Source organism: Cygnus olor, chromosome 4, assembly GCF_009769625.2.
Source record: "Cygnus olor isolate bCygOlo1 chromosome 4, bCygOlo1.pri.v2, whole genome shotgun sequence".
Lineage (NCBI taxonomy): Eukaryota > Metazoa > Chordata > Aves > Anseriformes > Anatidae > Cygnus > Cygnus olor.
In genome coordinates this window covers 68,389,879-68,416,596 of record NC_049172.1, presented here as the reverse complement: position 1 = coordinate 68,416,596, position 26,718 = coordinate 68,389,879, and the positions used below count along the sequence as shown (strand labels likewise).

Sequence of the window (26,718 nt, the reverse complement as noted above, 5' to 3'; positions counted from 1 at the left end):
AAAAAAAAAACTAGCCTTGGCCTTGAATCTATTGACAACAGTATCACATGGAGGACTAGGGGGGTTATTTTGTGTCTGGCACTGAATTCTTACCAAATACCCTCTCCTGTGGCTACCTAGTAGGCAGGATCATGATAACTGTGTTCCTGACTTCCAAGGGCCTGTTCTCTAACCCTTTCCAGTTCCTCAGAAGGCAAGAAATCAACTGTTCATCAGATAGAAGTGTCTGAAGACGTAATGAAAGAAGAACAATGATTGAGAGTAAACAAATACAATGAAATTTGCTAATTGCTTTTGAGCCTGGATGAATTCTGGTTTAGGTGATTTGCTACTTGCAATCTTCAAATAGGGTTTATGCTAGATCATATCTATCAGTTTGAAAAGGCATCCAAACAGGAAGGTCTTTTGGCCTTTGTTACACAAATTTCATGTGACAGGCGGTACTTAAAAGCTTTACTTCAGAAACATGTTTATAGGGTTGTTTTTAGCAGTGGAATTCGACTTAGTGCCTGCAGAGGTAGGTAGCACTGCTGGTAGGATCTGGGCATTTCATTCCAAAAAACTACTGTGTATTCCTATATATGCATATTTCTTTTCCTTAGGATAGTTTTTGATAGGGATTAGTTGTCACATCAGGCTTTCTTTTAAAAATGAGGAGGGGGCAGGGAGAGAGTTATTGCTAGCCTTGACATAGGAATAAATATTCCCACCGCTAAGTTTAATGGAATTAGTAGTTCAAGTCTGCATCATTCAAATTAATGTCCAAAGAAGGCATTTGTCGTCGTTTAATAAATGAAAACAGATGAAAAACTCCTCTTTAGTATAACCTTTCGTTTAAGTTGGAAGTTAAAATTAAACAATTGTAGTTCGTTGTCCAATTATCTTTTTAATTTCTCTTTATGAACGCTTCCTATTTCTTGTAGAGATCGTAGCTTTTTTTCCTGTGGTAACACTTTCATATTGTTGGCACTATGACCTGTGAACTCCGTATTTCCTAACAGGTGCTCATTTCCTGGAGGGTGTATTTCAGGTTGATTCAGCCAAAAGAAAAAACTGTGCGCCGTTGAATAATGTACGGGAGGAAGAGCTCAGAATATATAGACATTGCTCTCTTAAAAATCATTACAGGATAACAGTGTCAGCATTCTTTTGAAAGCACTACTTCAAAGTTGTCTTTTGTAGGTAGGATTTAAAAAAAAAACAACGCTTTCCTGGGGTACTTTCAGGCACCTTTATTTGTGGTGTAGCTCACCTCACTTAAGATGGCTGTTTCTGAGCATAGCTTGTTGTCAATCAAGGCCTGATGGATTTGTGGCTTGTGAATTGAAGTGGCTGTTTAGAGTTGAGTTGGTTTTGATTACTGTGTCAGAGCAGAATTGTTATATCTTCTCTGAGGGCTCCAAGGCAAGAAGATGCAGCTGGCTAATAAACAATTCTGTGTAAATTCACAGGAAGTGTTGCTTTTACCTGTTTTCAGAGGACTTGCATCCTTTAAAGACTTAAAGTTGCAAAAAGATTGTTTTTTTTCCTATTCTGCTTTGTTCAGTGCTGTCTGATTTCCTTCCTGCTCTATTTCTGAGGTTTTTGTGTGTCTAATGGTGTTAAAAACAACAAAACCTCGACTATGTATACTTTTCAGGGTGACTTTTTTCGACTTATTTATGTATTTGGTCTGGCAGATGCTAACAGTGCGTGGCCAGCCCTTTTGCAAACAATGGAAAAACACGTGCCTTCGGCTTTCTCCAGCTACGAATCTTTATGCCTGATGTTGAACAGCAGGACTGCGTACAGGTCACCCAGCCCTGTAATGGGCATGTAAATGGTTAAGTCATGTTTTCAGAACAAAGAAAAAAAAAACCACTTCTGGCATACAGTCATGTTGGCCGAGTAACTCGGGCTTGAGTTTTAGCAGGAGGTAGCAGAGGCTTGTCATCTGGGCTTTGGTTTTGGATATCTCCCAAAAAGGGTGAGACAGGGACAGCCTCCCGATGCAGCTTCACTCTTCATTTGTAACTTCTGTGAAACTGGGAAGTATTGGTCTCTTAGAGCAAATCCAGTACACACCTGATACTTGCAGTTTTTTGTGATTCCTCTCCGAAGGTTGAACAGCAGTTACGATAGATGCTTCAACTGGAAAAGAAGTATTTGCTTTGAAATAATTTCAGCTTCTGTTGCAAACTCTATTGCCATTTTGCCTTAATATCAAAGGTCCTATTTCACTGTTGGAGAATAAGCAAATCATATTTGGGATCTTGAGGCATCATTTCGTAGGGGCTTGAGTCATAGCAAGCTTACTTCATTATCTATATGCAAGGTAAATCAGGTTTTCTACATGAAGCCTCCCTGCCCGCAGCTTGTCAGCCTGTTTGACCTCCTTTATCCTTGACGAATTTTTTTATGAATACTTTTTACTAAGCTATGGAGATAGTGTGATGTTTACATCTATCTGAGTGACAAGTTTTTAATAATGTGACTTGTTGAAGAAGGGAAGCCTTCAAAGAACCTGTCTCATGGGTTAGCCAAATTCAGTAATGGTGTGGGTTGACTTCATAGAGAAAATACTCCAAGTCTGTGTTTTCACATTAACAAGATGAAAATTGCAATCAAGTGTCACCAAAATGACCCAAGTCTTACAGTGGATGAATAATGAGCATCTTCCGGGAAATTGCGAACAAGAAGCCTATTTATTGAGCTAGAAATAAGTTGACCTGGGATCTCACAAACTTTACTGGTAGCACAAGTTAAAATGGAGAGAATAGGTCATAGGTGTTTTCTGTGGAGGTACTTGGGTAGAGAATATCTCATTTTGGATTAAGGTGACGATTGTCTATCGCCAGGTATACCTTCGACTCCTAATAGGTTTAATATGTTGTTCCTAACATGCTGGAGGAGTATTGTGCCTTACCTTTTGGAGGGCTAAATGAGTGACCTACTTGGCAGCAGCCTCGTTGGCTCCTGCAGCAAGCATTTGGTTTTGTAACTGAGAGCAGCACTTGAGCTATCTGCTCGGCATTTTCCTATCTTCTGCTCGTCTTTACAGACAAAACAAGAACAAATTCTCTCAAGCCAGATGAATCATCTTTTTGTGGTGCCAGCATTGTCTCTCTTCTTCCCCCGTTATAGATGATTTCCTGTATTTAGCCCTTGGGTACGTAAGTCCCACTGACTAGGCCTGATGGAGGGAGCGTGCTTCACAGGCAAGATTTCCAACCTGCTGGATCCACTTGGAGATACACACAGGATCTTACTTAAATCGGTTTTAGTGCCATACTGTTGGTTATTGTAGCCAGCTGAGGTATCTCACAGCTGATGTGGTTGTCTGCAGCAGCTCTGGTTTCAATTCCTCCTGTTCCCCAAATGTCTTCTGCGACCTGGAGGGAGTTATGCAGTTGCTTTGTGTCCAGGTCCTTGGCTGTCAGGTGGAGATCTGGCTATTTCCACTTCGGAACAGCATGGTAAGGTAAAAATGTTTGAGGACACTCATATGCTATGCTATTAATGATCTCCCTTAAGTACTACATATATTGAACATAAACGTGCTGTATGTTAGGCTCCAGCGTAGCGGAGGATTGACCTGACACATTAGCTGTATTGATGCGGAGCACTTTCTGCCATCTGGAACCTGTGCCAGATTTCTCACTAATGCTTTACTCTTGGCAGCCGTTCAACTTCTGGCAACTTCTGTTTCTCCTGTTACTTGATTATTTCAGAGCTAAAAGGTGGTTGTTTTGTATTTGAGGGTAGCATTCAGATTCTGTATTTCAAATTTTGGGTATAGCGAGAGTCACAAAAGCCTTGTAACATCCTCTGGAACGCTTCCACAGACTTCAGTGAAGATTTAAAGGCTTTCTGAAACTGCAAGCAATCCAGTGGCTCTTGAAGGAGTCCCAGGGGACTGACTTCTTGCATCACTGACTGATTCATGGATACGTCTTTATGCATTGAAAAGTTTTCCCATCTCAGTTGTTTGGACTATGCTAGAATAATTCAAGGTAGGCTGCGAAAGGATAGCCTAGGAGTTTGTGTTAGTGCCCGAAATAGCAGGCTTGGTGAAATGGATTAATAGCCTGCAAAATGAATCAGTTGGGTGACTTCATGTGGGTACTCGAATTTTGGTTATAATCACCTTATCTCTGCTTTCTGTTTGGAACTCCAAGATCTTTAGTAGAACCAAGATCTCTTACTATAGGAAAGCTTCACAGCCTTCCCTGTCGGTGGCCTTCAGCTGGTGACTTGGGCAGCTAATCACTGACCTCCCTGCTTCCTCTCCAAATCTTCTCAAACACCGAGACTCCCTGGCAAGCAAGCATCTGTTAACAAGTACAAGCGTGTTCTGTTCAGAGTCACTAAAGACGTGTAATTATCACCTAAAAATTGGGTGTTCATAATGTCAGTTTCCTAAGCAAAAACCCAACTGCTTCTAAATCAGTGTTGGGTACTAAGATATTTTGTTCTTTTATCCCCATGATTACTAAAACTATTTGGAGGTCCTTATCCATGTACAACCCTCCCCTGAAAATTAAGTTCATTCTGGTTTCACCACTGCATCACATGAAATCGTGATTATGCCTGTAGGTAGGAACCTCCAACCTCTTCGCTGCTGCCAGTCCAGTATTTACCAATTTACAATTACTGCTTAAAAGCTGTTTGGAATTAAATCAGAAAGGATTTATTTTTGTCTAAAACAATAGTAAACTCCAGTAGCTTCCTGAGTTTCATGAGCAGTGCTGTGCCAATGATCCTAAAAGTCTGGTACACGCTGCTGATTACTTTCCTGCTTGGCTTTGGGCATGTTTGTTTTATATGCTGCATATTCCTGTGCTAGGAAGAAAACTTTTGCATTTAACCTTTTAAAAATATGGCTACACCCAGAAAATCCGTAGAGGTCTGTCTTCTTGTTACCAAAGCTTCCCAGTCCAAGGCCAGTCTGGGCTGGGAATTTCATGACCATGGACAGGGACGGCCGTGAGCGGCTGCGGCAGGCGGAGGTGAGCTGTGTCACAGCAGCCTCCGCAGCTCCTGGCCCTGGCCGGAGTGCCAGTAAATATTCCCGACAGCTTCCCCTAGCCGCAGCTGTAATGCTGGCATCTTCTCCCAGGGGATTCCTGAGTGCAGTCTCGGGTGATCGTCTGTCTGATTCCAGGATCTCCGTGCACCGCTTCTTTCGGGTTCAGACGGCCCTCAACAACTTGCGTAAGATAAAAAGGCTGAATACACTGTCCCTTGTAGCCCAGATCACGTTGCGCTTTATGAGGCGTGGGCATTGTTTTGCTTTGGTTTTGCTCTGGGTGGGGTCTTGGAGGGTTTACGGTGTTCAGGTGGGTGAGCTGGTTGTCACTCCCGGTGCGTGGAGGTGATCTGTCCAGATCGCAGCAAAGAGCTTCTTCAGCAGGAAATCACTGTGCTTCGCTTTGTCTCGGGGATGGGTACTTCCAGTGCCTCCAAAGCTCTTTGTGGGTTTCCTAAAGGACAGAGGACAAAAATGGTCAGAATATTGAAATACACGACAGCACCTAGGCGAGAGTGATGGGACTCCCCAGTAGATCTGTTTCAGCCCTCTCATCCTCTGGAAAACTGCTCTGTATCACATAGTAACTAGGCATCGTGTGGGCTCAGGAAAAGACTGAGGGAAGGGATACATGTTGATGGTTGGGTGCTCGGGAGCAATGTTTAAAATCAATCAAGAAACACAAAAAGAAACAAAACCTTTGCTGTTCTAGAGGCCAACGTGCTGCCCTGTCCGATAGGACTTGGTGCTAGACGAGTGGAGAAGAGAGTGGTGGAGCACGTGTGGAGTGATCCTTCTTTTATGGTACTTCTCCAGCTCTTCATAGTCCAGAGATAAACGATGTGATGCAGGCTATCTACTGCTGAGCCGATTTCTCACGGTGTTTTTTATAATTGTTCTTTGAGCTTATCTGTGCCTTCGATTTCCACATTGCCCTGTCCTTAAATCAACTGTGGGCACGGGGGCAGGAGCCTGAACTTTCACTTCCTGAAACCGCTATCTTCCTATCCCTTGGACCGGAGGCACAAAGACATCTTTCTTCATCTCAAGGACTCTGGCAGCTTCGTTCACCTGCCAGCAGCAGCAGTTCCGGGCCAGATTTAGCTGCGGCCGGCAGAGGAGCGCCGTAGCTCAGCCGCTGCCTGGAGAGCACCCAAGGAAGAAGCCGGAGCGGCATCAGGCTGCCGGAGGGAGGGAGCTCTGCGGGCGGCCGCACGCGGGGCTGCTCCCTCCCCATGGTGGGAGGTGATGTAGAGCATCCGAGAGGGCCCGGAGCAGCTGGGGCAGCGGGGTTTGGCACAACAGGTACAGGCAGGGGGCAGGTAGCGTGGCCCAGACCTCCTGATGGCTTTCTGAAGGTGTGTTTGGGGAGGAAGATGGGCAGGGCTAAGAGCGGTGGGTTTCCTCAGTATTATGCGGTTGCTTACAGAAAATGCGTTGTCTCAGATGTTTCAACAAATGTAACTGTTCGCCTCCCTATAGAAAAATAAGGGGATTAATTCAAGTGCTATGGAATTACCTTTGAACGTTGTAGAATAAAGTACAGCCTTCATGTAACCTTTCTCTAGTCTGTGTCTTCCCTATTGCGCTTGAGAAAGTCAATGTGACGCTTTCTATCTGTTTTCCCACAGGATAAATTTGATTAAATACCTTGCTTTTTCAGCATCACATCTCTGAACTGCTGAGGGTTCAGTGATGATGGCTTGAATTTAAGTCCGTTCCCTGTGCCTTTATTTTTCCTGAGGTTTTCATGGGACTTCTCATCCCTTGTCATCCCTCTCTTTCTTCGTGCTGCCTGTGTGACATAACCGGGCTTCCATCCCAGGGCAGCTGGGTGTGTTTCCGATCTTGTAACTCATCCCTCAGCCCACAGGAGCTCCGATTTTGATTGTGACAGGCTATTACAGCAGCTCCTGACAGGCTTTGTTCGAGTGTGTGCGTCCTAATTGCTTGGCTGGTTCTTCAAGGTCATTCAGGTGACTTCAGAGCATTGCTTGCAGCAAGGCTTCCCTCCTTCATGCTTTCTGGTGTGAATTATCCTGTGCTGAGATAGCGTGCCTGTTTTCCAGAGAACTAGGGCTTTAAAGAATGTGAATTAGTGTGGCAGCAGCTTGCAAGATTTTATTTTTCAGTGTAAATAACATCTGTAGAAAGAACAGAAGATAATTTTTTCTAATTAACCTTACGGTGAAGAGGGCATGCGTGGTTCCTGTTCTAGGGATCCTGACAGTCTGTCAGCTTTCCTTCTGGCACTCACCTTCACAAAATAGCCTTTTAAAAAAAACCCTGAAAATAGATGTTCAAGACTGTTTAAAAAAAAACACGGTTGTCCAGAAGTGACAGCTGTCTAGTTTGTCTCTTGCTTCGCATTTATATACTGAATGGCATCTGCTGACATATGGCCCGGTAACTAGATCCTGTAAGGCCCTTCTGCCTTTCCGCAGTCTCTTCAGGAGCATGATGAACGTGGTGCTGTGGGGGAGCTGCCTCAGCTCGGGCACTTTCCTGTTCCAGACTTCGGACAGGGACAGTTTCCTTGATCTGCTCTGAGAATTTAATACTAAAAAATAAACAAAACCCACCTCCTGCTCCTCTGGTGGCAGCGAAGTACGAAGCAAGCGTTTACGCACTAATTGTTAGTGCAGCTCTTCCATCACCGAGCTACTTTAGGAACTGTAGGACTCCGGCCTGAACATCACCCGCTCCTGGTGGTCAGTTGGAGTTATCCATTTGCCTACATGCTGCCTTCTAGCAGGGCTCTGCTTTGAAACATCCTCTGCGGCTTCCTCTGTAAAGAAAGCTTTCACGGGGAGAATATCTTAAAGCTTTTCGGTAGTGAACATGGGGAAAAAAACAAATCTGGTGCTTCTGCCATGACCTTGGCTTGTTGGAGCATTTTCTAATGAGAGTATTTTTCATTTACTTTCACCCTTACAGCTTCTGACAGACCACCTTCTCTTTACAACTCCTGTGCCTTGAAAAAAGATGTAGCTGTAGTTTTAGATCTATCCCTCATTTCCTTAAATTTTGTGAGACCGTCTCATTGTATTTTTTTTTTCCTGCTTAAAACCAGGCAGTTTTCAGCTTGCTATTGTTTGAGCCCCATTTGGATCGCTTCTGCGAGATTCCTCTAATTTTTCTCTGATGTGCTATTTAGCCATCTCCTTCCCTTGCCTGTCATGTCATTGGTGCCTTCCTCCCTGTTCCCGTCTTCTCAGTTGTTTTTTGTATTTCTTCTTAAGTCTCGCATAGTGCCTTAAATCTCATGGCCTACAGACATTTTACTCTTGATGATTCCCTCTGCTTGGTTATTCTTTTTTTAGTTCCTTGATGTTTGTTCCTCCTGCAGATGTTATGGTCACTGCGAGTTTTGGAGCATTTATACTAATGTTTTGAACCAAACAATGCACAGTGCCTAGGATCAAGAGATGCAATGCTACTGACAAAAGAAAAGGTATCTTATTCCATGAAGCAGTGACTCCTGACGTTCAGTTTTTTTTTGTCATGAAAGGTACTAGATAACAAACTTCCCAATATTTTTCTTTTCTTGTCAAGTTCCTGAGTGCCTTAGGTGTGGTCGCTCAGCATCAGCATGTGAAAATACTATGGCTGATGCTTTTCTTTTAATCAGTGTCTTGAACATAGGGAAGGTAAATGTATTTCCTTAATGAAAAGGTTTTTGAGAGATTTGTCTTTTTTTGAATTTTCTCAAAAAGCGCTTTCAGAGCGGCAGCTACCAATTTCATTCTAAACTTTGTAACTGGTTTCTTTGCTCTTGAAGGCACATGCATCCCACTGCACAGTCAGCCTCCAGTACTGGAAGCCCTTTAATTGACGAAGAAGAGTTGTTGTTCAAAAAACTGTCCTTTTTTTCCCCTTTCTGGAAATTGGGTGGAAAAAATAAGAAAACAAACTTGATTCGATTTTTTTGCTTCCATTCTTCTAGATCTGAGGTGTCTGACATGCATATTAGGAGGGTGTTTCTTCAATGCCCACTCTTCAAAGTTAATTTTCTTATTTGTGTCTTCTCTAGTAATAATTTGAAGCTGGTTTTATCCTCTGCTTTGCCTTTCGAAAGTCCAGCTGTAGACAGTAGCTTTGCAATAATGGTTCTGTAAACCAAGCAGCTGGAGCTGGTAGTCCGTGGATGAGTAGGGCTGAAGGATGCTCTTCTGTGCTGGGGGAGGCTTCAGTTTGAGTTTCTGGTTTGTTAGCTGGGCAAAAATATTTTCCAAAATCTGGAAGTCTGACATGCAAGATGTGGGGTTTTGAAGTTAAATGGGATAGTTGTTGTAGTCTTTAAAGCAGTCTTAAAAATATTAATATCAGACAGTAGGTAGAAAATTGGAGAAGAAAAGGAGGTTAGCACTAACAGAAGAGGTAGCATGAAGGTACGAGTTACATTATATCTGAAATTCAGGCAAGAAACCAGTGCTCAAGAAAAGGGGAATAAAAACACTGACTCTTTCTCCCCCCCCCCTTTTTTTAATCAAGCGCATTTCATTTCTTTTTCTTCAAGGCAGTACGGTTTAGGGTTCTTTGCCACCATCGACTATTTGCACGCTGTCTGAACTTCATGCTTGTTCTAGTGTCATCAGATAGTACTGGATGAAAACACTTGTGGCTTGTCAAAGGTACTTCATTGGTATCTGGTGTAGTTTCTGCAACACTTGTGGAAAAACAGGGTGCAAAAGAGATCTTTGAGCGGTTTCTGTGTGAATCAAAAGTGGCACAAATCAAGCTACAGCGGTGGGATAGCTGACTGCAGCTCAGCGGCTTGCTATGGAGGAGTCTTCCTGGTTAACACAGCGTGCGTTTCTAAGCAGCATTGTATTCCACTTTGTAAGGGAAGGAATCTTTGGTAATTGTCTCAAGTTACAATAGATGCTTAAAAGCAAAATGCAAACCACCAAATACAGAGAAAACTTTGTTTTAATTATGACTTATTTTCTGTGTCAATTCTCTCTGATCAGAGCTGCACTGCTAATAAAAACAGCTATACTACAAAAGCTTTAAATATATAAATTGTTATTTTTTGCACCTGTAAAACTTTATGGTAGAAGAAATGGCTTTTCCCATGTCTGCAGCCAAACAGTCATTGAAACTTCAAAAGCTGTTTTATCAACCCTTAGATTCAGGGGAATGGTTTTGTTGTTTCTATTTTTTTAACCTTTAATGCTGTTTTTAGCGTAAAACTTGACCAGTGTACTGTTATTTTGTTCCAGGTTTCGCTAAATGGTACACAGTTTACAGACAGTTCTGTTGGATCAGAGTTCACAGGTGTTTCTCAGGTATGTGCAGCCAGATTTTGAGTGTGTGTATTATGGAAGCAGTCATATAATAATGGGAGAAGGAATTACAGTGACATATAGAGGAAGAATCAATAACAAGATTACATTTTTTTTGTTTGCATTAAGGATTTGGCTAACTGAAGTCAGTTTCTGATAACTTCACTATTCAAGCTTTAAAAAGCAGTGCAAGTTACTATTTCTAAAGTGAAATTATATTATAATAAGCTTGAAATTGGACATGGATGTGAAAAAAGCTATGCAGTTTCATGGTAATAAAGTTATTCTTGGAAATAAATCTAAATACATAGCAGAGAGGCAGTTATTTCTGTTCCAGCTTGTCCTAGTTCCAACTTTCCTTTATGAATGTTATATCTGAACATGTTTCAGAGGGAAAAAGTGAGACTGGATGTTTTCTTGCAGAGATCCATCACGCTTTTTTTTTTTGAAGCTTGACTAGTCAAAAAATCTTTTCTCAAAATGTACACTTTAACTCTGATTTTGCTAGAGACAAATACAATGTTTATATGACTTCAAATGATTTCTGGATTGGAGTAGATTCAATTTCTGTTGTAACAAATGTTCGCTGCATTCTTAATCTCATGAATAAGAAATGGCAATCCATAACTTCATTTTAGCATGACAGAGCTACAATAGATAGCAGTGATCCTTATCGTCTAGATTTTGTCAAAGTTCTAACTACCCTTTCTGAAATAAACTGCTTAGAGACAACAACTACATCTGTGACCCGCTCAGTTCTCATTCTTGGCAGTTGATTGCATCTTACTTTAGGGACCTAGCACTCCCGTTTGAACTTGAAGTCTGTGTTAAATACAGGCCCAGTTAGGAGACTGTGGGGATTTTACTGAGTCTGTCTAGCAAGCATTAAGATTGTTGTTCCTGCTTTATTTGCCATCGTGTGTTTTGTTTGTTTAACGATAATAAGGTTCTAGAAGTCCTTGCGATGTGGTTGGTGTATGTGCTGAACCTTACCTTTGCAAAAGAGTGTCGGGTTGCTGTAACTTGTGCACTTCTACTTTTCTTTCCTCTACTTTTCTTCCTTGTTGGAAGACTTTCTGCAGCTGATGTTTATAAGGATTTGCCTTTAGAAGCTGGAAACATGTCTTCATTATACCAACAAAGACTTGATCTGGCGTCAAAAACATCCTTTAGGAAGGAAACTTTCAGGGCTAAGGGGATGAACAGCCATGGTGGCCTGCTGTGTTTTGCAGACAGGGTTTAGGTGTCAGTATGAGGCATCAGCTCAGCCAAGAGCCGTGTCTAGCTTGAGAAATGTGTTCATGCTTGTAGAGCTGTTCTGCCTTTAAGAAGACAGAGCGAGTCTTCCCTTTTAAATGATGATACCTGAGAACCTTGAGTAACATCTGGAGAAGGAGTGTTTTTCTTGCCCTAGTGCTTAAGTGTGAATTCTTGAAATGGCATCAGTGAGGGAGATCAGCTGTCCGTATTAAATCTATTAAGTTTCCCAGGAATTTCTGAAAGATAAGATATCTGAGGAGATGATTTCAGTGTGTCTTTTATTAGTCCAGAGTTCTCAGTTCTTTCCATATTGTTGAGTCAGTTTTAGAAACACAAAACACAAAAATCAACTTCATAACGCTGTGCTGTTACTCTTCAGATGTCAACAACAGGGAATTCATTTGTTCTGCCTAAGAAGACGAGGACAGTCGGTTGTGTTACAGCTTGGCTTAGTTCTTTGCCCTAGAGAACTTGCTTGATATGTACTTGTGCAATATAGGCCTACAGGATCCTTAAAGTAGTGTTGTGTTGGTGTTGAGCAGTATTTAGATGGATGCTTGAATTACTAAAATAAAATTTAAATATTTTGCCTTTCCTTTGAGAAAGAACGTGACTATTTTCTAGTACCTAGTAAGAGGCCTACAAGAAAGCTGGAGAGGTGGCTTTATCAGGGAGCGTAGTGATAGGACAAGGAGGAATGGCTTTAAACTAAAAGAGGGTAGGTTTAGATCAGATATAAGGAAGAAACTTTTTCCTCAGAGGGTGGTGAGGCACTGGCACAGGCTGCACAGAGCAGCTGTGGATGCCCCATCCCTGGAGGTGCTCAAGGCCAGGCTGGATGGGGCTTTGGGCAGCCTGGGCTGGTGGGAGGTGTCTCTGCCCATGGCAGGGGGTTGGGACTGGATGGTCTTTAAGGTCCCTTCCAACCCAAAGCATTTTATGACATTGAGGCTTGCACAGAGGATATTAATCATTAAGGCAGAGCTAGTAGCTGTAGAATTGGACAAATCTGAAATTCTGCCGTTAAAAGATGTTTCGTTCCATCAGTTACAACTTTGACTTCTTGTGAAGTTGTTCGTTTGGCTTGTGCTGCTTGACCTATTTTAGAGCGTTAGTCTTGGTGAACAATCAGCATTTCACGTCTGAACCATAACTTCATGCACAGTAGCATGAGAAGAGAAGTGAGATGAGAGATTTTTAATTGCCTTCGTCCTCATAAGTCAACAAGTTTGCTTTACTCAATAGCTGATTGTGGATTTAAGGCCTCACTGATTTTTTTTGTTGTTGTTAAAACCAAGCTAAATTTCTGTTTTGCAACAAGCTTAGCTAAGAGTGTCTTTGTTCCAAGAAATATTGAACAAGAAGGTGACACCAGACTTCAGAACTGTTATTTGCCTTTTTACTTCTGAGAATGACAACAATAAAAGGAATTGTACTATTCCTTTTTTACCTAATAGATTTTTTGCACTTAGGTTCCCCATCTAAAATAATGCAACCTGTAGTCCATGCCCATGAAAAGCATTACTATTTTTAAATGGAATTTATTCATAATACCGGTTCGGCAAACAATTGTTATTAAGACTGCAGTGTTTGATCTTGAGATACTTGAAATGTTTACCATTTAATAATGACTTAGATTTTTAGTTTGTTTTTAAATCTGAGTAACTTTTTCTGTTGTGTTGTATGAATAACCAGTATGCTCTCAAAACCTTTGTTTGTAGACGCCATTTACCTTTGGCTTGGGCCAAAGGGCACCATATACAACTGGCGAGCATTGTCTTCTTTGTAGAAGTGAACGAAAAGATACTTCGCTTTCAGAGAGCGGGATAAAAAATTCTAGCAAAACAGCACTTTCCACATCTCCAAAAGCAAACAATATGCTGCATCTTCCACTGTGGGTGTGTCCAGACTGTAGACGAACAGTCGAAAAGGAGGAGAGGCATGCTACAATAGAGCAATCTCTTGTGGTGAGTTGAAGTAATTCAATTTGGTACACTAAGAAGATGGGTTACAATGTGCTGAACGCTACTCTGTGCTTTGGAGCCACTTAAATTGTGAGTGCTTGGAAAGAATTTTAGGTGATCTTGAGTTGTTTCTCGTATGAGCTAAACTGAACAGGCAGGTTGTTTCTTGCATTTGAAAAATGAGGCCTGAGTTTGGGATTTTTGAATAGAGAAGTCTCTCTTACTGTTTTTTGCCCTTTCAATTTAGTGGATCTCATGCTTGGTCCTTTCCCCTTCTTAAATTTGGTTTCCTCAACTCTTACCAGTGCTACTTCATGCAATCCAGTATTTTCCTATTCTGCCTGCTCACATGTACTTCCCCCCCTTTGTGGTCTATGTAGTAGACTAAGTTTTCCGTGTGCTTGCTCTGTTCTTGGACTGCACTTAGAGTGCTACCTTCCTGCCTGTCTCGGTTCTGTCACTTTCCCTTCCCTTTTTCAATAAAGAAGCACTTTGCATAGTATGTGTGTAACAATCGCTCATTTTTGTAGCACTGCAGACACTGATTTAATGTATTGTGTTAACATTTCAGGCTATGTTTTTGTTGTTTTTTTTGCAATTAAGTGTGAAAAAGTATTTTCAAATAAGAATTCAACCTCAGTAAGAGCAATGCTCATCCTAACAAACGAAGTTCTATGTCAGGTCCAGCCAGGCCCCATCGGAAGTGAACTATAAGGCTATACTGAAGAACCAAATCATCACAACTGATCTGGGAAGCCTCAAATTTCCAATAATTGGAAGCGTTATAGATTCCAGCTGACATCTCTGTGTAGAGAGCTGACAGACCGTTCGCAAGCCTGCAGGCACATGCAGATCTTATTTCAGTAAACAATTCAGTGTGGAAAAATGATTGTCTTTGTATAGCATAGGTTGTGAAACTCATGTTAGTGGCTCAGTTAATCCTTGTTTTAATAAGGACGGTTTAAGAGTATATCACTTGTACTTACAGTTATTGTTTACTGATATTCTTGCTCTTAACAAGGGTTAATGAAATTAATCGAAAAAGATAACATTTAAGGGGATTATATCAATAGCCTGATAGTAAGCACATTCTAGAGATGTCAAAAAACAGCAATACTGAAGCACGTAATTGTTCAATCGAGTCAAAAGTTTTGACACGTTGCATTAAAACTGAGCTCAGATAGTGAAGACGTTGTCCTACAAGTGCAAGGAAGGCAGGACTTGCTTCCTAAAACTCTTGTTAAGTTATAAATACTCCAGATCAAATCAAAATTGATGATGTTTAGCAACTGTTGCCTTGTTTCAAGAGGGATTTTTAAAAGCAAACAAAGTATCCAAGTTTGCAAGTTTAACTTAAAGCAACTAAATGGATTAGGTGGCTAGTCAAATTAGGAGAAAACGGGAGGAAAGAACTCAAATTTGTTAGCAGTCACTGCAAACCAGTGTGTAAGTGGCTTTGTACAGATGTTTTTGTGCTCAGGCTGCTGTTGCTGTCATTACCTGGATGTTCTGACACTTGCATTGCTTCAGCTGCATCCCCAGAAGCTGCTCTTGCTGTTGGCAGTAGATGCCTGCAGGTTTGGTTTAACATCTGTCTGCATCCTGTTCCAGGATGTGGAGCGAAGCACAAAAAGCCCTCTGTCATTCTCCTAATGTGGGAGAAGCTTCTGCCTGGCATCACAAACAACTGGTGGCAACCTTGGGAGGGTGCAGGAAGGGAAGCATGGTGTACTAGGGCTGGAGCAGAGAAGAGAAAGAGAACCTGGAGCCCAAAATACCAGCAGCCTGCGGAGAGAGGTCTCTCATCTGCTAGGACTGAGCAGCACTGCATGCAGGAGATGGAAAGCTGCTGTTACTGGGTTTTGGTGCTGACATCCATTATGGCAAAGCACTGTGCCTTACTGTTGTAAACAAGGAGATTTCATGCTTTTTGCTGGAATGGATTGTTAAACTACAGAAGTCAAACATACCGTCAAGTAAGAGACGGAAGAGATATTACTAGTTTATATGGTTAATCATGGATGATGCAAGCTTCCCTTTAGCTTAGCTCATTGTTTATGCTGGAGAGCATGAAAGTGATAATTACAACCAACATGCATCCATTATTAGAAATGGAACTCTATTTACATTACTGGCTTTCTCAGTCCATCTTTTGCATTTATTGGTCTTTTCAAAGATAAATTTTGTGTGCCTGGTGGTCTTCTCCCAAAATATATTCAGCACTAAGAATTGTCATATTTGCTTATCTATTAACATTTTACACTTGTACCGTACAAACCAAAGTTGCTACCTGTGTTTTTTTCCTTTCAGAGCCAAGACTTCCTTTTGCACATGCCTCTTGGAAACAGTGGATCACAGCAGGAATCTGTAGGAGGAGGAAGGATAACTGTTGGAGCGCAGACGGTGCCTGCTGCAGATCTTAGCAATTCCTCTCCTTCAGACATAGCGTGCAACTGTGAGGCCTGTAATGAGCGCAGGTAGGAACTGAATTGAAACTCAATAGCATAATGCCTGTAGTCAGACCTTCCGCAGTATATTGTAGCTCGTTTGTTAGCTGATGCTTGAACTACTTAAACAGGGCTATCTGACAATGGTAGTGACTCTTATCTAGTTTTGTGCTGTATTTTAACCATATATTCTGTTTTTAGACACTTAAGGTTTTTCCTGAAGAGCATCTTCAGAATAGTAGGGATCAATACCCCTATTTGATGTACAAATTGACAGTAACTATTTTTGTTATGATTTGCAGAGAAATTTCAGCAGAGACTGAACGTGAATCTCAGCAGCTTCAAAATTACTGGTCAGAAGTAAGATACATGGTTCGATGTATATATCGCCAAGCCGGGACCCCTTTGGCAGATGACCAAGACCAATCTTTGGTACCAGATAAAGAAGGGATGAAAGAGCTGGTGGATAGGTATGGCACTTCGAAAACTATATATTAATTATTAAGGGGATTTTTTTAAATGAGTTCCAAGTAACTTGAAGCATTGCTTTTTTTTAATAAAATGTTACTTACCATCTTTAAGTCTGTTGGTTCAGAATGGTTGCCTCTCCATTAGAATGAAAAGTCAGAGTTTGCTGTACTTCACATGGGATTTTAAAATGCTAGATTGAATGTATGGAAAAAAACTATTTTTGTACGCTATTTGCAATAGCGATATTAATGGATAATCATGGAAGAATTCCAAAAATGTTATTCCTCAAAAGATACTGAGATGATTACTGTTAATAAGACACTGTTTAGCTTTCCCCACATGAGGATCTTACTTTGTTGAACAAACTTGATTTTATAGTAGTGACTGCATGTTATAATAGTTGTAACATTGAGAAGATGTTTTTGAGCTTTTCTAAGTATGAAGTCAAAGATGTGCTTAATGAGCTTGCTGTTTTTTTTCCTTGTCAGAATATTATGGTTGTCCTTGAACATGCTGGAGCACTTTATTGTAGCTTCTATCCAGCTGAAAGTGTGGGCAGAGAATAGGTTCTCTCAGTGTATGTACTTTAATACATGAAGGTCTGACTGATCTGAACTGTAGTTTTCTATCTTCAACTAGAAACTGGTTAATTCTGGCAAGGTAGAGAAACTTGTGAAAGGTAGTCACGTAGAGCTGTATTAGAAGGCTATAGTTCTGAATCAGTCTTAATAAGTAATTAAATAAGCTTTTTGCACTTCGGTTATATAAAAACAGAGTGTTTAGTTTTGAATGTGAGTTGTGTAAGTGCAGAGTAATATAGTATGCCTACTTATTAGTCACACTTTGTTTATTCAAATTAAGTGATCAAAACACACAACATAGGTTTTGAAATCAAAGATTCTTAAATGTAGTCACGCTTTATTTAAATTAAGTGATCAAAGCATACAATATAGGTTTTGAAATCAAAGATTCTTAAATGTAGTGTGTAGGTAATTAAAACTGAATCACAGCTAAAATGGTTGTTTATTTCTGTACAGTTTCCCTTTAATGGAAAAACTTCGGAAATTTTAACACATACTGTGCAGCTTTCTTACATAGGAGCCTGTCTCTAGAACTGTTTCTCACTGTTGAGAGAGATTGTGAAAACTAAACGGCAGAAATAGGATCTCAGAGAAGGAAATGTTCAGTGGTAACATGATGGTTTTGCACTCCTTGTGGTCTCCAAAATATGAAATAAAATTAGTATACTAAGTTTGTACAAACTGGATTTGTGCAGACACGCCTGACTTCAGTTTGTGGTACTAAAATTTAATGGAACTAGTCAAAGTAGGTACTGAAAGCTATTTTTTGTTTGTTTCTAGAAAGGAAAAGAAAGAAGAAAATGTCAGTAGTGTGCCAAGTATCATGCTGTGGCCAAGTAAATCTTTTTCTAAAAGGTTTTCTGAAAGGCAAACTCTTTATTACTTCACGCTCAGCTCTGTTAGATAGCGATGGCAAGAAAAAAAACTGATCTGCGTTCTTGAAAAGAAGTAGTGGTGCCAAGTACTGTGCCTATTGTATGTTGGTTACTTCATGACAGTGTGATACGACTCTATACTGAGGGAAGAGCAGGGACTAGGGAGTAGTGGACTTGCACAAAGCTGTAAGTACTTAACTAATGCCTTTCTTCTTCCCCGCCTCCCTGAGACAAATGCTTACAAGTCCATGCACAGGACTTTCAGTTGTACAGTTTCACTCTGAAGTGCTTCAAAGCAGCCATCGTGTTTTGGTAGAAAGCAGTGATGATGGCTGACTGAAACCCTGTTCTTCTTGTGACTGAAGTGCCCATTGAGATGGAGTTGTGAAGTCCTGCTGGGGACTGGTGACTAAACCATTCTGTTAGGTATTTGAGAGCTCTCAGTATACAGCTGGAGAAGGGTGGTGATAGTGATGCTGATTTTATTCTGCATGCCAGCTCGGGCTTGTGCGTTACCTTCTCCCACCAAGGAGCTGTATCCTGATGCACACATAGCAGAAGGCAGCCCTGGTTTGTTGGGCAGTGTTCACGTGCTGCTTGGAGCTGCAGCAAAAGATTCTGGTGTGTGGGAACTTTGGGTGCAGCAACCACAGCACCTGCCCCGGATCCTCAGAAGAGTTTTCCTCTCTGTGAGGTGTTTCAAACCCACGTTTCATTTCCAGAAGAGTATCAGACCTAGCCAGCTCTGCGCTATCCTTCACAGGAAGCCCTGACCCTCTCAGAAGCTGTGACTTCGAATACTTGCAACCCTCACTGCTGCATGGCTAAAAGGATGTGTAGAGGGCAGTATGTATCTGTAGCTTGAAGGTTAGTCTGCTTCCCTCGGACAAATGACTACCAAATTCTGGTCTAGATTTAAAACAAGAAGAAAAAAGCCACCAATCATTTGTGATGAATGTGGCTTAGGTGCTACTGAAGTAGTACCCTAAGTTGTGTTCTTAGAAGGATGCTCGTAATGGTCTCATGAATCCCACAACACTCTCTGCAGTGACGCATCTTTAAAAAAAGGTGCGAAGAGTCTTTGTAGAGAAGACCCCCAACTTGGGGTAAGAAAGTCACAATGAAAGTGAGAATGAGTTTGAGTGCGTTAAACTTCATAATTGTGTGAAATGTCATCTTTCAGTTGAATTTAACAATGGAAGGGTCCCACAAAGCAGTTACAGAGCCCAGTCTGGTTAGTATGTGTTCACACGTGTGCTGACTGCCTGGTGAGTCAAGGTCCTCCAATGGCTTGAAGTAAAGGACTGTCCTTCTGCATGTGTTAATTGAGCCTGGGTCTGGCTGGTCCAAGTAGACACTTATTAGGGTTGTGTGTGAGAGAAAGAACGAAGAAGTGGTAAAGAAGCATGTCTGTAGAATCTAGGTGCTTGTGGGGTTGTATGCCAAATGAGTAAGGGTTTTTAGCTCACAAGGTGCAGGGAAGCCCTGAGGTCCTAAATGAGTTTGCTCAGGGGCAAACATCCTTTGCTAGTCCTAGTCTGAAAGCTACATAGCAGTAGGGAACTGGGCTGTTCTCCCAAATCCAAGGTAGTTGTGTAAACCTTAGTCACTGTTTTTTTAATAACAATAATAATTATCTATAACTGTGAAGTATTTTTTAGGAGAGTGAAAATTGATTATTCGCATATATTTCTTTTCTGTTGCAATTATTCTAAAAATACAGACTTTGTGAAAGAGATCCATATCAGCTTTACCAACGGTTGGAACAGCAAGCTAGAGAATATGTACTTGAAATGAAGGTTCGTCTGCTCAGACACTTGTCGCTGGGATCTAAAGTTGCATCAACGTTAGCAATACAAGGGCCACCCCAGGCACATCAGTTCATCTCACTCCTACTTGAAGAATACAGTGCACTCTGCCAGGCAGCATGCACAATCAGCGCCTTCCTAGTTACTCTGGTAAGATTGAAAAAACAACCTATGTGCTTCAGCTTGCTAGGGGTAATGATCGTAGTGGTGTTCTGGGTTCTTTAAGAAGTCATCTGTGATTTGTAAAATACAAGGTCTTCTGTGTGCACCTGCATGGAGGTGGGGATATTCTGAAAATGTGGCTTTTGCTTTTCAGAAGGGTAGGTTAGGCATCTCTTACAGTGAATCAATGAAATTAGCCTCTGTGAAAGAACAGGTGCATTGCTGTTTGTGGTGCTTATTTTGAAACTAGCCTTTAAGGCAATCTTCTACGAAATCTTAGGTAATTTCTTGGAAAATGGATGAAACATTTCTGTTTCTCTTCAGTGATGCCTTGAAAAACACATTTGAAGGAGGCAGACTTGTGTGTAGCACTAACACAAATTGTTGTCGTGTTCAATTTTTTCTTTTCCTTCATAAACAAGAATGGATACTCGAAAAGGTGATCTCTTCCCAGGAATTAATATGCAGTCTAATTATTTCTAAAGTTTTTGTTCTCAAATCCCTTTTTTGTCAGCCGATTATGCTGTCAGATTTGGAATTGAATTGGCAAATAGGAAATAAGCAATAGCCTTAAATCTGTTCTTGAGTAACTGTCCATCATGTGTGAGTAATACAGTAAACAAACTTGATAGTTGTTAAAGGACCGAGGTTATTAATCCTGTTTTGTTCAGAACCTTTTTTTGTACATCCTTTTCCATTACCTTTTTCCTCTTTATTCTTGTGTAAACTTTGTGCAAGCACAAACTTGGTCAAACTGGTGAATTTTGGTTTTGATTGCTGATTAGCTAAAAGTGACTGCCTGGGTATGTAAAGAAAGGAAAAGAGTGGGCAGTAACAAGATGACCACAGGTGAGAAAGATAAGATGGAATGGAAACTGAATGTCATCACTGAGGTGGGGGCTGTTCCTGTGTAGAAAGTCAGGCATATCTGGTACTTTTCCTGTTGTCAGTAGTCTGTATTTGTTGTTGTCCATATTATCTTTGCAAGCATTGTCACTTAGATTCAGATAAGAGGTCACTATATAACAACAGTGACAGATAAACTGCCACCTCCAGTTTTTTGGCTGCTTTAAGTCATCAAATGTAGGTGCTTGAGAGAAATACCAAGTGAAATGCAATTCTTGTTGTGTTTAAAAATAAATAAATGCCAAATAAGAAAACTCAAAGTACCCTAGACTACTCTTAACCTTTTCTTCCTGCAGCCCAGTAAGTACTGAAAGCTTCATTTCTACTATGCTATGACATTGAGAAGTTGAAATGTGAGACTTGGAAGTATAAGATACTTTTCTCTTGTCATACATTTGGTAGATTTATTGGGTGACCTTTTCATTAAATAGACTGGTATGTCACAGATTTCAGTACAGATAGCAGGGTGACTAGCCTTTTCAGTGTGCATGGTCATTTTCTCTGAAGATACTAGCGCACTATAGAAGAATGAATCTTTTCAGCTGAAATACACAAAAGGCAGTCAAGATCTTAAAACATTGTTTTTTTACTGCAGCTTTCCTTTTAAAGGTTAAAACCTTTGCATGTTGCCTGCTGTACAAAGACTTACAATGCCTTGAATCTCTACCTGCAAGGAGCTAATTTCTCAGTGAAGTTATGACTGTCCCACCTTTCAAAGGAATCCAGCAAATGTGCAAAGTGAAGAGCAGGAACTAAAGCCTTTTGCCTTACCAAGGAATGAAAGACTGTACTGAGAGCAAGCTGGAGAGACTGGGGGCAGTATAGAAAAGCCCTTGAGTGTAGAGACCTCAGTATAGTGGTCTAGAAGGGAGAACTTACCTAGTATTTTTTGCAAAAAATACTGTACGCTTCATAATCAGATACACAAGAAGATTTTGTAGATAACTGTTGACCGTCTTGTTCACAGCATAATACAGAAATTGCATTGGTAATTCACCTTTTTCATTGCTGACCCTTGAGAAGCTATTAGCAATTCATAGAAGCTTTAAATATTTTGAAGACATAGCATTCAAAGTGAAAGGGTACGTGTCTCTTGTGCAACTGGGAAAAAACATCGTACCCCTAAATAGTAACAACAATAAACCAAGTCCTTGATTTTTTTGAATACCGATGTTCTACTGCTTAGGTCTGATATGAGTATGTATTAATTTTTAACTCACTATGCTTAACAAAACTTCGAAATTCTAAAATATTTCTGGTTAGTCAAGGTTATGGTGCATAGGTTTCACCTCCTGACCTGATAGTCAGAATGCTTGCATTTACTTTCGCTGTTTGAGGGAATCTGCTGTAGAAAACCTCTCTACTCCTGTTCATACGGAAAAACCTAATAACTTGGAAAAAACACATTGTACTTACCTTTGATTCTGATGTTTTGATAATGGACTTACTTTTTAGGCCTTGAAATTAAATACATTTGTATGTTAAATGATCTCAAATAGAAGAACATTCTGCTTATTAGAGAAGTGAGCAGTTGGTCTCTTGGCTATTTAGAAAACTTGCATTTTTCAAAAGAAGTTGCACTTTGAGAAACCTCTCTACTTGATTTATGTCAATTTTGATGGCAAGCTATAATTTTTATTCCTATGTGTCTGTTACTGGATAAGTTCAAAGAACTGAAAAACAACCAAGGATGAGACAACTTGACAAGAGAACCTGAGAATAACTGGTTCAGATCATAAGATACATCCTTCAGTGCAGAGAGAAATGGAAGCTTTCAAAAACACAGTCTTTCTTTTTTCATAATCCATGCCAATTTAGAAAAACAGAAAATGAAGCTACATCTATTAAGCCATTAAATAACTGTTTCATAGTTTGAATATTAAAACTGAGTAATATGTGAGCTGAATAATGAAGCCTGTAGGCTGGTGGGTTTAATAGAAACTAGACTTAAAAGTTTTTGTCTTGAGACAAAAGTATTTTTTTCTTTGTGTTTTATGACCTGAGCTTATTTCTGTTAATTTTTTTGTTATAGGAAAATGAACATTTGAAGAAATTTCAGGTGACGTGGGAATTGCACAATAAGCATCTGTTTGAAAATCTGGTATTTTCTGAGCCACTCCTGCAGAATAGCTTGCCAACGTTAGTGTCGCAGCTAAGGTAGAGACTTCAACTTCTCTTTTCTTATTTAAAGGAGAAAGCAAAATTCTTGTTGGCAGCCACTGTGTTTAAAAATAAATTGCTCTGCTTGTCCAATTTAATAGGTAAAAAGTCTTGTCAATATGTTTGGAAAAGGGTCTTGTTGATGGAACAGGCTGCTGTCATCACTTGCTTGTCAGAAGAATTACTACTCCAGTCTGCTTACTTGTGGGTTATCTAGTAAAATGTCAGTGCCCTATGAAAATGCTGATGTCTTGATTTGAACACTAGTCTCCTCATCAGGCACTGGTACTGTATTCACATCTCTGCAAGTGAATTAAAGCCTGAGTGTCTTCCTGCTTCTAGTGGTGTACAAATAACTTTTTTTTTTGCTTACTTCAGTGAATAGATGGCTTAAAGAAAACCCCACACCCTTGTTGTATGTTTGTAGATCCGATGGCATATTGCATTTCCTGGGGCTTTAGAATATGTATTTTGTTAGTAAAATCGTTCTGCCTGTGGTTTGTGTGCCTGAAAGGGCTTTTTTTTTTTTCAGAAAAGGTGTTGTATTAATTCACATAAATTTAATTCTTAATCTTACAATATTAAGTTCTGATCTTTTTAAAGTACAGCCATGCATGGTTCATGTTGACCTCTCAGACTTGTTTCTGACGAAAACGTTAGTGCTCTGCGTGCGCTTGTCCTAAAGGTACTGTCTTGGATATTTTTTTCCCTGCTACAAGAGCAATATGATTAAATGTCTCAGTTGCAAGCAATGTTGCTCACAGCAAAAAAAGAAACTTCCGAGTTCTCCCTTTGCTAGCAGATACTCAAAAGGGAAGCAAGAAAAGGCAGGAAAACATGCTTAGCACTGGGTTGGTACTGAGACCCCTTTTCAGACAGGTATTTCTGTTACTGTGTTCAACAGCATGTTGTTCAGTTGCATGCTTGTCCTTTGCTCTCTTGATCTATGCTTGACTTCCTAGTACTGCTTTCACTGACTATCCTCAGGCATCTTGCATGTTTTCTGCAAAGGTTTCTCTGCACCTCTTACTACATCAGTCCTGGTTGTATCAAGGCTATTTATATTGTCATTCTCTATAGAGATGAGAAAATTAACAAATGACCTTAAGTTTCTCTTAAGTCCAAAAATGTTGGATTGTTTGCCTTTACCTGTTGTTCTCAAGTGCTATGGGAATTCAGGTCAAAGCAACAGAAGGTGTTTCTCTGAGGAGCTTCACTGTAGTGACAGCTACTTCCAAGGCTTAAAGTCAGAGTCTGTTCCTGCAGGAACGGCTTTACCAGTACATCAGTGCTCCCTATATAGCGTTACGGGTTTTTCACTTAAATTGTGGTTTTGCCTAGATTGATTCACATGAGTCTTCTTTGAAAGCTGAAGTTCAGCACAAGCTTTTCATGTTCCATGGTTTCTAGTTTATAGAATCTTTCTTTAGAAAGCATAGGCTTCTGCTGTTCCTTTTCACGTAATCAGATTTTTTTTTTCTTATGAGATCTCTGGGCCTTAACCATCCCTAAAGAAATGTGAATAATCCTACCTTCCATTGGGAATTTGGTACCATATGGAGTGGAGGAACATCACAGCAGAGGCCTCACATGGGGGAGCGTGAGCATCAACCTAGTCTCTTGATGATTTCATCTTGAATAGCAAATGAGGATTGGCTTTTTACACTCTTTGCTGTTGATTTCAAGCCTTTAAGAACTTCTCTCTGAAGGAATACTGAACACTTCACAAATGGTCATTGTATAAATGCACACTGGTTTGTAAAGGGTACATTCTAGTAGAAATTCTCAAGGATCTGAGAGGCTTCTCCATCTCTGAGAGGGAGGATCTCTGAATGGTCTGTCTCTAGCAGATGGAAATATAGTTTGCAGTAGATCTTATGGCTAAAATGCTTGTTTATATGTTTTTTGGGAGCACTGAGGTTCCTCAATGTGGTCATTGGTCTCACCTCTAGGTGTTGCATCTGTTAATGCTGAAAGAACCCTGGTCTTGCTGTTCTGCTGGTTTGCGAAAGGAGAAAACTAGTTGGTTGAAAGTGAGCTCTAGTAAGTCTTTTCACCTAGCACAGGGATATCATTAAGCTCAGACATTAGGAATAGTACTTTTGGGAGGACTATTTGACATGATACAAGATTTACAAGGTGCTAATTGTTTCTGTAGTTGCCATGAAGAGAATATAGTCTCTGAAACTTTCAGAAGTTTGAGACTTATTTGAGGTTTTTATTAAAGCTCCGGTTACAGAGCCTTTAGAAATGCATAGTCCGGTTTAACTACACAGCAATAAAAGAGCCTTTGAAGGATTGAAAAGTATTGTGTTGTCTGTAACTTCTGAAAAAAAAAATCTTGGCTGTGTACATAATTTTCTAACCAAAAGCCTATTCCTTATATCAGTTCTAAGAGTAAGCACCTGGTTTTCTTCAGACTTCTTGAAGGAAAGGCAGTCTTTCTCCTGGTTCAGGATACAGAGCAGACTCTTTTGCAACAGCCAAGACTCCTCTATAGGCAGACCCTTTCACTTCTTCCCACCCCCCAAAAATAACAAATGGCCACAAATTCATATTGAAGGGATGTTCTGTTAGGTGGTTATCTTCATTGATGTTTATCCCTTGTCCAGTTTTGCCTTACTGTTGTTAGAGTCTTGCTTACATGCAGTAGAGAAGGTACTGCTGGAGTTCTGTGACGGAAGAGCATTGGTCTCATTGTTTTCCCTTCCTGAAATGTGAAATATTTCACGTTTCCTTCCTGAAAAGTGAATATTTAGGCATCCCAGCTTCACTTGGGTTTTGAGTGTTCACTCTTTGTCATCCCTCATCTAAATGACTAGACCTTTTGTACATCTTAGGCTGTTTCAGAATGTGTGGTTTGTGTGCTGTGGTTAATTCTGAGGATATTTATCAAACGTCTGACTGTAAAAGATGCTTGCTTAGTGATGATGCTCAAACAGCAATCCTGAGGGGAGGTGGGATAACTAGCTGATACAGGTGGTCAGCTGTGCCAGGTCTGGCCCTCTTCTCAGGGTAGACTAGAGGGTCTTAATGCGCTGCAGCTTGTTCTGTTACCTTGGGTTTCTTTCAGAGGCACATTATGTACAATCTGCGGACCAGCTATAAGAGCTGTCTGTGTGCTTACAAACACTTATTTAATCAGCAGGGCTTCTAGATCAGACTCTACAATTCATAAGAGTTTATTTTCATAATCAGTATTTAAGGAAATCCTGTCACCCGTTGCTTTACAGCTGCCTTGCGGGTAACAGTATGTTTGCTAGTAGCATGTAAATACTTGTTAATCTGTACCCAAGAGACACAGTAGAAATTGAAAGTGTAAGTGCTGCTGCATTGTTAATGTAAAATTTAAAAAATGAAGTTTACTTCTAACTTGAAAGCATATTTTGAAAAGATGTTTGTGTACAACTAGTGCTTGTAAGAGTACTTCTATTCAACTGCAGCTGTGAGAACAAATTCTTGACTTCTGCGTAGTAAGAACCAGAAATTCACATAATTGCATCACAGCGAAAACACAGGCTTTAGGGAAAGTGATTGTGATCTAGTAACTGGAACTGACGGTGCTCAAGTCTTTTTTGTACCCTACCAAAAAAGGACTTCCCTAGGTTTCTAATGAGCAGAATTGCTTGCATAGCCTTCTAAGGTGGTTGTGTTGCAGGTTCTCATCAAAAAAAGGACATGAAACTCAAGTTCATTGGCAAATTGATACTAATGGCTATAACTTGATGCTTACTGTTGTCAGTTGTCCGTTTGCTCAACTCTTGTTTATGCTTAACTGCCATCTTAAA

General features: G+C 40.4%; 1 protein-coding gene across 2 annotated transcripts in view; it reads left to right on the top strand.

Annotated features, from left to right (window-relative positions):
* FAM193A (family with sequence similarity 193 member A) overlaps window positions 1-26,718 on the top strand; it is a 77,053-nt gene that overhangs the window by 19,413 nt on the left and 30,922 nt on the right. Inside the window, exons 2-7 of one of the 2 annotated variants that reach the window (XM_040554649.1) lie at window positions 10,234-10,299; window positions 13,278-13,523; window positions 15,831-15,997; window positions 16,270-16,437; window positions 19,618-19,852; window positions 22,803-22,927. In XM_040554649.1, the coding sequence (XP_040410583.1) occupies window positions 13,434-13,523; window positions 15,831-15,997; window positions 16,270-16,437; window positions 19,618-19,852; window positions 22,803-22,927 (785 nt within the window). In that variant the 5' untranslated portion in view covers window positions 10,234-10,299; window positions 13,278-13,433. Of the gene's footprint in view, window positions 1-10,233; window positions 10,300-13,277; window positions 13,524-15,830; window positions 15,998-16,269; window positions 16,438-19,617; window positions 19,853-22,802; window positions 22,928-26,718 lie in introns of those variants that run through there. The other variant, XM_040554648.1, reaches the window with a different exon arrangement.